This window comes from Leptidea sinapis, chromosome 13 (assembly GCF_905404315.1).
Source record: "Leptidea sinapis chromosome 13, ilLepSina1.1, whole genome shotgun sequence".
NCBI lineage: Eukaryota > Metazoa > Arthropoda > Insecta > Lepidoptera > Pieridae > Leptidea > Leptidea sinapis.
In genome coordinates this window covers 4,165,538-4,179,821 of record NC_066277.1, presented here as the reverse complement: position 1 = coordinate 4,179,821, position 14,284 = coordinate 4,165,538, and the positions used below count along the sequence as shown (strand labels likewise).

Below are 14,284 nucleotides of genomic sequence, written 5' to 3'. Positions count from 1 at the left end.
GTAGTAGTGTGTGTGCGTGGGGTAGGTATTTACACGTTTATCGGCTTGTTTTGCTGCTTCACTGTTATGTAAGGTGACAAGGAGTCCTTATTTTTTTACTAGTCCGTGGTTGTATAATATGATAGGAGCTGTCTCACTGTTAATACGTCAGTATCCATCCCTACTCTGTGCCCTGTGGTATAATCAACTAATAGTTGTTTAATTTAGTATTAGGCGAATAGATTAAAGCTTAATTTAATATGCTCTAAGGTTTTGTTAAACCGTGTATTGAGCGCAAAGTATGTAAGATAATAAAATCCCAATGTGTATTATAATCATTTTATTTACAATAATAATAATATATTGTTAGCAAACATGAAAACATCAGTAGCATACAAAAATACGTTGCGGTACAAATTCGTAGACAATAATAGTTAAAAAACAGTCTGAAAATACGGAATGTGACATTATAATATGGAATACTTTTGTTATATCCTTGTATGTATTGGTCTCTTGTTTGTGGAATATTGATATAAACAGATTCTTAAATTAAAATGGAAAAATCACCTAAAGTCATAAATGCGATTCTTTCAAAACGCTTTATTTTTAATCCATTTCAAAAACAATCCAGTCATGATAAGTTCGTTTGTCGTCTATGGAATGAAGGGGCCCGGGTCTATCCTGATTGACGAAGATCAGTTGATCCAAATCTTTGAAGATTAAGGCTGTTTATATATTACTCACAAAACTACAATTTTTTTATTTTATTGCACCACTGACACAAGGGTCTTGACTGTTGTTTTAGAAAGGTTTAAACGATCTGTCCCACACTGTACCTCTTATTTTACATTGCAACCAAGAACATAAACAATAAATTATTTTACTAATCTTTATACATTTTTAATAAGAAGACTATTTATGAGCATGAGACGATACGTCTTTACGGCACAAGAGACAACTGTGAGTGATATCAAAGAGGATGTAAATAGTAAGTAATAAGAGGCGGAACTGCCTAAATAAAAATTTAAATTTAGTATGAAACGTGCAGTGAGATTTATCATAATTTTGAAATAGTTATTACAGTATGGCGACGAAGTATAATCCGGCTAAGTTTGAAAGCGAACAGTTGCTTGCGACGTAATGGATTTCGGCATTTTTACAAGATTATAGCCGTCATCTGTCAATCTATCAATGACTGCACGTTTCATACAATCCAGTGAATCGCCTTTTTCTTATAGAGATTCGCTAGGCTGACCGATATCTGTTCGCAGCGTGCACGAGCCCTTTCTTTGTTATTTGCGACCAATGACGTGCGACACATACCTACGCTGAGATTAGACAATTTCCGAAAACAAACTCCATCTCTTTTTTAAACGTATACCTATCGAACCTTTCACTAATTCAATTATCAAAAGCTATAAATAAACAGTCAGAATAATTGCTAGAATAAGGGCCCAGGATACACTGTATAGTTTACATATCTAGTATTTATTAGAGTAAAAAAAAAACCAGACACTATAGCTATATTAAATTTAACATTGAGAAGAAAACTAGATAGCTAATACTTTAAATAATTACTTAAATACCGAAACACAAATTATAACATTACTAAAATTTCAACACAAAACACTCAATAAAAAAAAAGGTCTCATTGCTTCTGCACACTCAATTGCAACGCTTCAGTATTATCCATTCATGTAAATACTAAAAGCATTTGTCCCACATGGAAATGCTGAGAAAATTTGTCCCACTATTCCAATTGATGGAAATACTGAGAAAATTTGTCACATTAATTCCATAAATGGCAATGTATACTAAGAACATATTATGTCCCAACGATGGAAATACTGAGAGCATATTTTGTCCCACTACTCGCAATGATGGAAATGCTGAGAAAATTTGTCCCACTATTCCAATTGATGGAAATACTGACAAAATTTGTCACATTAATTCCATAAATGGAAATGTATACTAAGAACATATGTCCCAACGATGGAAATACTGAGAGCATATTTTGTCCCACTACTCCAATTGATGGAAATACTGAGAAAAATTGTCCACCTAATTCCATAATTGGAAATATACATGAAGAACATATTGTTCCATTACTTCAATTGATGGATATATTGAGGAAGATTTTTCTCACTTTTCCAATTGATGAAAACAAACTTTTTCCCACTTATTCCATTGATGGTACCCATCGTTCATACTTTAAATATTATCGACCTTAATTTGAACGTTAATATTGTGCGCCTTAATTTTACTATTGTGCCTGAACAATGTTCCTAGTTCACTTATCAGTTATGTTGCCATTACATCATTATTTTTAGGTTAATTATAACTCTGGAACATATATAGTATACTAGCGAATAGACAAACACAGCGTGCAAGAACATCTCTAACGAAGGTAATGCTAGATGGAAAAGAAAAGCTATTCTATTGTTACTGTTACCGATTTTGATTGGCAAGTCGTAAATAGTCAGCCACGCTTGGAATTAAAAACATATCGGTCACGCATTATCGGACTGCTAGGTCGTCTATATGCTAATATATTCTAAGTCAATGCTCTGGACAGAGTCTCTGTTATTTAATTGAACAAAAAAAAAAGTTTTGCACTATTGCATATGCCCCGGCCCTACTAGTTTAATTCAAACATATTCTAATATTCTTGCAGTTTCTTTTTGATTATGCGCCGTTAGTTTATAACTAACCAAAAGCTGGTTTTAACACGTTTAAAAAAAACGTCAAAATAAATTGCGTGCGTACAAAAAACACATGTCGGAAGTGAAACCTGCATTGGGCATGAACCTCTAAATTGCATATGAAGTCCTGGTATATGTTGCTAGGATGACACATGATTTCAATCGCTATGAACGACATTACTATCACCTCTACCATATTTGTGTTCTCCTCCGTATACTCGCGTCATAGATAAAATCTCTTCTTCAACTATGATCGCCTGGTACTAAAACACTGTATAATGCTTAGCATCTCATTTTTGCCACTTCAAATCTTATGAATTTGTGTCTCTTTTTACTGTCGCGCTTTTTCGTTTCATCGACTTTCAAATCACAAAGATGCCAAAGAAGTTTTCACTTCAATAATTATTGCACGAAAATGATTGACGAATATCGTTCAATTCACAATCTCATTCGTGAACCGCTATTTGCTACCTCCGCGACTTTAAATAAACTTTGAATAATAAGTATTATGTCCTTACTATTACGTTGTTTTATAAAAGTTTAAAATTCTATTTAATTTTCTAGTACAAACAAAAAACTGATCGTATCATTTACGATCTCTTTACAATTCTACACATCGCAATTTAAAACAAATCTGTTACGACAAAAATGGTCTGGTTACACTAAAAAAAGGTATATATTTGCAGTAACAGTAATTTGGCTATGAAATTATCGATATTATTAAGTGACCAACAGAGTTTTGTTAAATCTTATGTTATCTATTGTAACCATAGAATGTGTATTATTCAAATAGATTTCTTCTATCTCTAGTACATACTAAAACCCTACTTGTACTATAACAATACTATCTTATGACTATTATACAAAATAAAATATATACATCTCTAAATATGCAATTAAATAACGACTTACATAACTATTATACACAATATACATTTGTATTATACTGATAAAAATACTTTACAGATGTGAGCATAATATATCAACACCGTTTGACAACCTGCTAGGTTCAAATGTAGGTGTAAACTAAACAAAAGGTTAGAATGGATAAAGGTTATGAATAAAATGTAATACAGTTTACTTGATTACAGCAAGGGTTTAATTGTTAATTAGATTATTTACTTTACCACTATGGCTATATTTCCTTTTTGTTTGTATGGAAATAACTTTTTTAGGGTTCACTTCTTTTGTGCGTCCCTGCACTGTTTTTTGTGGTAGAAATGGTTATGGTGGAAAATCATAAACTTATTACACTAGCATGATGGACGAACCCGGTGTGAAATTAAATAAATAAAAGCCTAGGTGTGAGAAAGAGACGGAATAGATGAAGACCATGAAACCGTTATGAAACAATTTAGTGTCCATTAGTCTCCTGTCAAATTGGACCGCGTTTTAATTTGTTTTTATCGTTAGTGTTCTGTGTTTTAACGGATTTTAATTAAAAAATGTAACGGGTGTCGGTGTTCTGTAATAGATTGTGTTGTTACATATAGCAACAATCCAACTAAAGAAATATTTCAGTTAAAACTGATTCAGCAATATTACTTTCGTGATGTTTTTTTTTGTAGAACATATGCAGTAAAATACAAAATATTACATTTTATATCCGCACTAAACACTATTTTATTAAGATTTATATAATCATTTAAGAAAATATGTGTTAGATAATTAAATATTGTATACCTGAATATGACGCCGTTTATCAATATTTGTCATGGGATTGTCCAAAAGCAAAATACTACACACTTCACTAGCTCACTAACACATTTGTAAAACTAGCACACATGAACATTTTAAATTTAGTCTTGCCGTAGAAGAGTGTTTAACTAATACGCTAGTATAATAATTAATGAGTTAAACGATAAGCATTATTGCTTGAACGGAGAAGTCTCTATTATGTTTCTTTCTCATTCTACCCTCAAACATCCCCGACGCTGCTGTTTGGCCTTATTTGTGACGAGAGACTGTTTGGAAAGAGGCCATTTTGGATAAAGGCAGAATGGGGGTTAAAGTAGTTCCCTTGTAGTAATCTTCTACTGTATCAACCTGTCTGTGTTGAAATTCTCAAAAAGAAACTTACGTAATCTGTATTTGAAAACAAATTACATTGACAGGTGTTGATCTATTTCTACTCACAACTGAACAATACATCTTATTTGACGAAGACTTACAATTGCACATCATCCAATACTTATAATATACTGCACATACTGCGATAAGAAACATATATTTGATTAGATAATTTATACGCCTAGATAGTCTCTTGCTGTTAGACAACCGATAAAAACTGACCAGGAGTATTAGTTTCGTGTGAGTGACAAGCTACGTCTTACACTCGCGATTTGTGTGACACTTTGTGTTAGTGTGCGTGAATTGCTCAAAACAGAGGTTTCGTGTAGTTTTTTGCCTTTTACTATATTTTTAATCTAGCCACGCCCCTTCTGCGCCATCTCAATGCCCCCTAATTTTCTCTGGGCCTTCTACTGCCCCCCCGAAAGTCTCAAACGCCCACAAGGGGGTGTTATCGCCCACGTCGAGAACCTCTATCTAGACGTATAAAGTATCTAAGTATCTTTGAATTTTTTTTAATTCACATAACTATTCGCCCAGAGTTGACAAAAGTAAAATACAGTCGGGGCTTCCTTAACATATACCCGGCCTTGCGTTTGACAACATCTGCGTTCGTCGCAGGCTCGCACACTCAGGTCTAGCGTACTTAGACTTTACTTGCGTAATACTTAGCTTAGTGTCATAAAACGCAAACTTGACTTTTGCATTATTATTATCAGTATTATTCCGAAACATTTCACATCTACTCTCAGTGAACACAATGTAACAAAACGGTAACATAACATAAGTAACGATGTATATATCTATCTTTTTACGAATTAATAAACAACTAATCCGCAAAAACCGATTTCAACCACAATTATTATCAAAATCAGCAAAGATATATATGTACATATATATGTATTATTTCACAATTATTATTCGAGGATAACAAAAAAATATTAAAATAATACTTCGATTGAGGCATACATTACAACCCCCTTATTAATAATAGTCTGCTAACTCAAAGCATTGCTAATTCTCACTCTGTCTTCTTCTATTGACCTAAGTCAGAATGGGAAAAAACACTCCTAAGCGGCTGTTTAAAGTTAGCGGACCATTATGAATAAGGGGGCAAGTGAATACGATGATAACTAGACATTCAGTTATTATGACTTACAAATAATATTCAATTAAGTTTAGATCACTTAGAAAACTTTTTTGTGCGTACTTTGTAATATACGAGCTGCCTTTACCACTCACCGAAAGGATTGTCTTCCTTGTTGTAACAAGTTATTTAGATTTGAAAGGGCGACAGCTCAAGTCAATTTCCTAATATGTAATCACGGACTAGTAAAAAATAAGGACTCCGTGTCACCTTACATAACAGTGTAGCACCAAAACAAGCCGATTAACGTGTAAATACATAGCCCCACGCACACACTTACACTACTACAGGCCGATAGGCGGCTATTATGAGAATTGTCATCCGTCTGTGACAGATCAGTTTGCGTCTCAATAAAATATTTTAAAAATGCCGTGGTGCGTTGTGAAAAACTGTGAAAACGATTACTATATTAGTATTTGTGGCCATATATGACTATTTAAGGGAGAAAAAAACTAGTATCCTCCGTAACCTCACACTCACTAGCATAACGGTGCTTCACTTGCTAATATCACGGCGAGTCCTTCTTTTTTTACTCGTCCGTGTATGTATTAGAAAACGGGAATGAAATTGGCACGTGGCGGGCGAGGATCGAACCGGGGACTCCGTGGTGACAACGGTTCAACTTATTGAGACATAATTTTACTTGATTTTATCCTATATCGAATAGCTAAGGCGCCTAATGTGAATATATATAATAAAAGTACTTTGGGAACCCCTGCCATAGACACAGCTATGAAAAATAAATATATCTACTGAAATTTAATAGGTAGGCTTTTTAAGAAAAACGTATACTCGATAATTTATACGTCTAGATAGTCTCTTGCTGTTACAAACAGACAACTGATAAAAACAGGCCAGGAATATTAGGTTAGTGTGCGTGACAAGCTACGTCTTACACTCGCGATTTGTATGACACTTTGTGTTAGTGTACGTGCATTGCTCAAAATAGAGGGTAGTTCTAAATTCTATTTTTTTTTTATGTTTTCACAGCTGTCATAGTCTATCTAGACGTATAAATGATCTAAGCAGAGTAAACCATACATATGGTAATTAAAATGTGTGGTTTCAATTTGATACAGCCCTCCTCTAGAGTAGGTAACTGGTAAGTAGTAATGGTTGTAGTGGCGTAACTCTCAGATCTCACGTGACCAACTAACTATGATTAAACTTGTGTCAACGAACTAAACAATTACTTTGTTATTACAACAAAGTTAAACTCGTGTTGAACACTTGTTTAAAAAAGTTCTATTAAAAAAATTGTGTCTTTCTGTTGTTTAGCGCTTAACAATCTTTAGACATTGCTTATATTTAAACACGAGTCGAAGCTTGTCTATCGGATAGATCATATTCTTGGAAGATTTAGACTATATGATGACAGATAGATGATAGCTGACAAAAATTGCATTCCGTTCCTTTTGCTCGTGAACATTTCAGTTTATGTTCTGCTTAACGACGTTTTAGTTAAACACAAGTTAAACACTGTTTTGTAATAGAGAAAGACTCCATTTTAGACGCCGTTATTGTTAGGTCACTGTTTAACAAAACATGTGTCTAAGCCGTGTTGAAATGATTTTTCTGTAATAACTCCGTTAATATTTAAATGACATTATACCACTGTCAAACACTGTATCTTCCTATTTAGGTTTCGTACCACGAAGGCAGTATACGGATATCCTATTATTGTCATAAACCACACGAGATAAGACAACTGAATCTTAAATGTTAAGAGTCACGTGGGGTAAATGTATCAGCGGGTAAGTGTGCGCAACCCCTTTATTTATGAATGGAGAGGGGGGAGTTTGTAGGCAAATTAATGGTTTGTTGGCGGAAAATTAGCTTATGCAAGAAAACCCCACTTGGTTTCATTAGTTTAGTGAGAAAATAAAATATTAATAATCTGGCGGCTTAAAGGTTAAATTTTCTGTAGCGGCAAACATTGTCCCAATGTACAACTAAGGATAGTAACTAAAGTAAAATCATTTTTTAGTCAATTATGTATCTACTTTTATTTATTCTATTAAGTTATGTAAGTATTATTAAAATCAGTCTGCTTAGGGCGTTAGATATCCACTTAGTTCTTAGTTGCCCAAAGGAGACGGGGATTTCTGGGCCAAAATGTAATAAGCTGAGATATGGTTTAAAAAAATGTTATATTTTTCTATTTAAAAATATACAAAATTAGCCTACTTCACAATCTAGGAAACGAGAAATCTTAAAATTAAGATTTCACTATTTTAAAATTCACGATTAAAATGGGATATCGATTAATGTGAATGAGTTTATACAATTCAACCCAAAACCACTTGCACTAGATGATTGATTCAATAAAAGTACCTTAGTAAAAAAACATTATAATTAACAACATAATGTCTTTTATTCAATATCAACTTAAGAAATCGATCGAAGAAAAAGTCGATTCTGAATCTCGTTTTGTATTTTTTATCTGTGCTGACAGTGACTGCCACAGGATTGTCTAGAACGTCAATTGTCAATCATAACTACGCGATTTGTCATTTGAGTGTTTCCTGTTGTTTTATTGATATTTTCCTTCTTTCTATTAGACTTCTTATATTGCAAAACTTGTAGAATCATTATCATTCAACAAAATAATTGCATTTGAAAAATCAGCTATTTTAATATAGGTTGTTGCCCATATATTGCATAACCTCAATTTTACAAAACCTTCTATAACTCTGCTTTCAGATTGCCAAAAATCCTCAAATTTTCAGTGATGCTTTTTTAATTTATAAGCTATTTATTGACACTAATTTCATCCTTTTACATCTTGGCCCAATAATGTATGAAAGGGTAACCGTCTCCTTTACCCCACATGAGTGCGCACACTAAGCGTATTAAAGTGTGCGCATTTAGAACCATTCTGATTAATCCGGTTTTTTCTGAAGTGTTAAGGTTTAAGACTTTATTTATTAATTTAAATATTTCATAACTCAATTTTCTATCAGAGACATATTTTAATTTCCTTTCATGCTTGTCGTTAATTTTGACAGTAGTTTTAATGTTTAATTGCGCACACTGACCCCACACGACTCTTAACTATTATTGCATATTTATTATAATTTTATAACAAAACATAATAAAAACCAAAATTGTCACCAAGTAATTAAAAATAAAAATGTTTTCTTTACAAAATTATTAAAAATATACGCAGTGTACCACGTACGAGACCCACTCTTACTATATCTCTTCTAACCTATTGATGGACCCTTATTACCTGGACTTAGGACCCGCAGAAGTGACTTGACTCATTGTAGATATCGATTTACGACTGTCCTTACCTCACCTGTGGTTAATGGCACCGCGAGCAACGAGTGTTTTGACATCAGTATATCACAAATGTAATCTATACTTAATTCACAATATAACATTACTTAATATACAAATAAAAAAAAATCTCAGATATACAACGCACACCTACACAACGATTCGTTTTGGTCCTCGTGTAATAATAACACTTATCACATACACAATAAGGTTCGTTTCGAGTCTGAGTCTCCTTTTAGAGAGTATGGAATATGTCCCTAGCGTTATCCTTAGAATAACGCTTGTAGGAACACTCGCTGAATCAGCTGCCACTGTAACAAAAATATAGATTTCGATAAAGTATAAAACAATGCATAGAAAATTATTTTATCAAATTAGTGCTATATACAATTGTTAATTGATGGGCACAATATATATAATCATAAACTTACATAATTAAGTATTATAACATCCCTGCAATTTTTTTTTATGAAATAGGCGGACAAACGAGCGTACGGGTCACCTGCTGTTAAGTGATCACCGTCGCCCACATTCTCTTGCAACACCAGAGGAATCACAAGAGCGTTGCCGGCCTTTAAGGAAGGTGTACGCGCTTTTTTTGAAGGTACCCATGTCGTATCGTCCCGGAAACACCGCACAAGGAAGCTCATTCCACAGCTTCGCAGTACGAGGAAGAAAGCTCCTTGAAAAACGCACTGTGGAGGACCGCCACACATCCAGATGGTGGGGATGATATCCTAACTTGTGGCGTGTCGTGCGAAGGTGGAAGGTGGAATTCGGCGGCAGGAATCAGGTTAAACAGCTCTTCGGAACACTCCCCGTGATAAATGCGGTAGAAGACACACAATGAAGCGACGTCTCTATGCAACGCCAAGTGATCCAGCCGTTCGCAGAGCACTGGGTCCCCGACAATTCGAGCTGCTCTGCGTTGCACGCGGTCAAATGGATCGAACTGATACTGGGGATAAATTTTGACAACTTTCGCAACTCACCTACGATTCGCCATGGCTCTTCGCCGTGCGGTCTGCCGCTGATGTTCAAATTCAAAGTCCTCCTCGGTGATGTTAAGGCGTTGCATGTGATACATGAGGTAGTCTTCTAGAAGCACACTCTCTGGGGGATGCCGGAGAACCTCAAGGGTCTCGCAGAGCCCGTTCGCTCGTTTACGGACCTTAGCGGGTCCCAACGCACCCGCTAATATCACCAGTGAAGCTTTGAAGAGCACCTGCAAAGATATAAGATATTAATATGTGTGTTTTGTGAACAATGTGTGTGCGAGCTGTTTATTTAGCCTAATCACATTTAATCTTTTATTTGTTTTTTACTCTATACATTTTACCATCGCTCCTTACCAAAAATAAGTCCTGCTGATTTTAAATTTCACAACTTCTCAACATCCATTCATCTATAAACCTATGCAGGCTGAACCAGAGCAATGTGAGTAAGTACTAATAAAAACATTGATCGCGTGAAACTGATCACAGCGGATACAATAAGACCAAATATACGGCTCGAAGGACCAATTTAAGTGGATTTTAAGTTTGTAAACGTTTGTTAGAAAATGCGTCATCAATCAACACTTGTGTCTCTGGCATATATTTGTCGCTGATATATACGATGTGCGCCTGTCATCTTGTCTCTCGCAAGTGATCACTGCTAAGCTAAGGTTGTTTCGTTCAAAGGAATGAGTATATTTTATTAATCCAAATAGTCTAACTCCCTTATTCATAATAGTCTGCTAAATTAAAGCATTGCTAATTCTCACTCTGTCTCCTTCTATTGACCTAAGTCAGAATGAGAAAAAACACTCCTAAGCGGCCGTTTAAAGTTACCGGACCATTATGAATAAGGGGTATCAGTTTTACCTTGACACCTTCGCATAGGAAGCAGTCCCAGACGCGTAGTAGACTGTCCCAAGGCAGTGTGCGGGTGAGTGCGCACAGGAACCACTCGGTGGCATACAGCACGGGCTCCACGCGGTGCTTTACAAGATGGCGGTGCACGGCGGGTGCGGTGCGACGCAGCAGTGCGTGCAGTATGTCGCCGTCACGTTGCAGTACCTGGTGTTCATTTATTTTAACAATGGTTTAGTTAACCGGACGTTTCAAGACCTTACCAGAGCTCGTTCTCAGGGCGACTGGAAAGGTCTTGGTCAAAAATCTAATGTAAAAAAAGTTACAATTACACGCGTTTTATTCCATTAAAAGTATTTTATTTAAATTGGCAAACGACAAAATACAAATCCGCACAGCCGCTGACACATTGGAATGGTGTAAAAAGGATTTCGCGGTTAGAATAATAATGAATCATGTTTTGTTAACAACTGTTTTTTATGTCAAAAAATACCAATTGGGAAACTTTCGAGTTCCGCGTTGCACGCGCTAATAATATAGCTGCTTCTGTTTAATATACAAATTTTATACTAAAAATTTATAATCTGTAATATTATAGTGTTTATTAAATTTAAGGGAAATTCACAAACAATTTACGACACGTGCGGCATTGTAGGGCGAGTAACAAACCTCAATATAGTATCCACTCAGGTACTTGTTGTTGATGCTGACGAGACACCAGAAAGCTTGGACAGCAAATATACGGCTCGAAGGACCAATTTAGGTTGATTTACTTCAAGGGAAATTCACAAACAATAGATGACACATGCAATATTGTAGGGCGGGCAACAAACCTCAAGTCCAGGGTTATAGTATCCACTCAGATACTTGTCGCTGATGCTGACGAGACACCAGAAAGCTTGGACGGAGGGCATGTGCATCAGCAGGAAAGCTGCGACAGGCGCCTGCGCTTGGAAATAGCCTACTTTCGGATTCAACACCGAGTACGCCTTCAGCACCGAAAATAGCTCCTGCTGCCTGCAATATAATAAGAAGAAGCAACATAAAATGGTTTCACGACCATCGTTTTCACGAAGCATCCTTACACAAACAATGAGTTCAAGCTGCAAAGTTTGCTTGCAAGCTGTAAATGCTTTTTAAGGCGATAAAGATAGACTTTTTCAAAGACTCATTAAGTATGTACTTATATTAGTGATCGCGGCTGTATAAATGACAGATAAAAGTATAGGAGTAGAAAAATAATATGAATAGATTACCAATGTCAATTATCATCCAATTTCTACGTCGGTCTCGATTATAAACACGTGTGAAACTTAATATTATGTATGATACGGCGTATGATAGACGATAGTATTCAGTTCTCAATAATGTGTTTCGTTATCAAACGTGCCAGAGTTACATGAACACCACACGTATTACAAGAAGCACCTTTTCGAACAGATTATATCGCGCAATTATATTATCTAAAATGTTATGACTTTAAATTAATTTTATAAAAAAAAATTATAATATTATGTAAATGACCCATCGATTTTATAATCTCAGTAGACTCAATATTTTTTTAATGTTTAGACGAGACGTTAAGCTCAGAATTCTTGAAATACCATAAAAATTCTGAGCAGCACTGCAAATGCGCATAAATAAATAGGGCATAAGATGTTAAGTCTCTCTTTTCCCAGTAATTTCATTAGCTACAGCGCCCTTCAGACCGAAATACAATAATGTTTACGAATTAATGCTTCACGGCAGTAAAAGGCGCCGTTGTGGTACCCACAATCTAGCCGGCATTCTGTCCCACTGGTAAATACTTATATATTCGCAAAGCAAACAATTCAGTAGACCATGTGAGGTGAGCGGGCGAGGAGACCTGAATGTTCATTGGCCAGGTTATATTTAGAACACATTGTAAACAATCGCTACTACAGTTATCGCGCGAGTTGAATGCAGTCGGGGCCTGGGGGTAAAGAGCGGGAGCATCTCCCCCCGCTGTCCGCATGCCTCATCTCGCGCGCCTACAGTGTAGTGATGTGCCTTACTCGTCGCTTACCGTGTTAATACCCAAGTTATGATCAGGTACTCCAAAAAAAATAACGAGTTTTATTCATCGCCATGCACAAAAATGGCATAAAATATTTGGGCATGTGTGTCGAAGAAAGGCAGAACAAATTTTTGAGATTTAATTACGAGTTTAAAATGATGAAAATATTTTTTTCACTTCTCATGCTCTGAAATTGCTTATTTATGCACGATATAGGCTGCACAAAATCGATTTTTGTGCACAAGTGCATTAACGTTTCTACTCATAAATGTATCTATATTAAGGCAAAGAAAATGAGCCATACGGCCAAACACAATAAAAAGTTCAGAGATAGAATTTGTCATTTTATAATATTTACTTTAATTTATTGGCCTCATGTGTTTTTAAAGACATAAAAGATATTAAAAATATATTATTATTATATTATTATTATTAAAATTTGAATCAAAATACAGTAGGTTATTTGATTAATTAAAAAAATATATATTACAAAATTAATTTAATAGTAGGCTGTATAAGTCTGGAGTCCAAGCCTCATATCAATGTCGTAAGATAAAAAAAAAAGCGGCGGGAAATAGTCTTGTTTATTGCATTTATTTATTTCTTCTTATTTGCTAAAATTGTTAAGAATGTCCAGTGAAGAAGAGGATTTAGCACTCTCACCTAATAAGCGTATTCGCTTGTGGAAATTAATGCACAGAGAGTTGTGCAACAGATATGACCGCCAAGTCTCGGGAAAAATATCTCAAAGTTTACGATAATTTTGTAAATGTCGTCAGAGCCATTTTATCATAATATGCCATCTTCTCACAATATCTCTTCTTCACTAATTCTGAAAAATACCGTTAATATGCCGGGAAAAATAATTTCCTTCCGTATTCAAAACTAATTTTGCTTTGAATATTAATTAAAGAAATGTTATGTTATACTACTGTTTTATTTCCTCGCAATTGTAATAAAAAGTAGAGTTTCTCGTCCACAAAACCATTTTATCCTCGACATTACTATCAGCCCCCGCCTTCGGCTCGGGCTGCTAAAAGTCTCGAATAAAAATGGTTCGTTTTGTGCACTCGTTGTAAAATCTACTATTTCATCATTTTAACATAGTGTAAAATTGTAAACTTAAAGCATTGTTTAAATTTATCGACACTCATAGTCATCAATCATAATTAGGTCACAACACTATCGCATTCCTGAACTCTGCATTCAACTC

At 35.1% G+C, this 14,284-nt stretch overlaps 1 protein-coding gene across 1 annotated transcript in view; it reads right to left on the bottom strand.

The window, feature by feature from the left end:
• Positions 1-302: 302 nt before the first annotated feature.
• Positions 303-14,284, bottom strand: part of LOC126967779 (TBC1 domain family member whacked) — a 35,070-nt gene continuing 21,088 nt past the window's right edge. Inside the window, exons 4-7 of the mRNA XM_050812470.1 lie at positions 11,867-12,050; positions 11,046-11,240; positions 10,173-10,405; positions 303-9,491 (exon numbers count right to left, since the gene is read on the bottom strand). Of these exons, the coding sequence (XP_050668427.1) occupies positions 9,482-9,491; positions 10,173-10,405; positions 11,046-11,240; positions 11,867-12,050 (622 nt within the window). The 3' untranslated portion in view covers positions 303-9,481. The remainder of the gene's footprint in view (positions 9,492-10,172; positions 10,406-11,045; positions 11,241-11,866; positions 12,051-14,284) is intronic.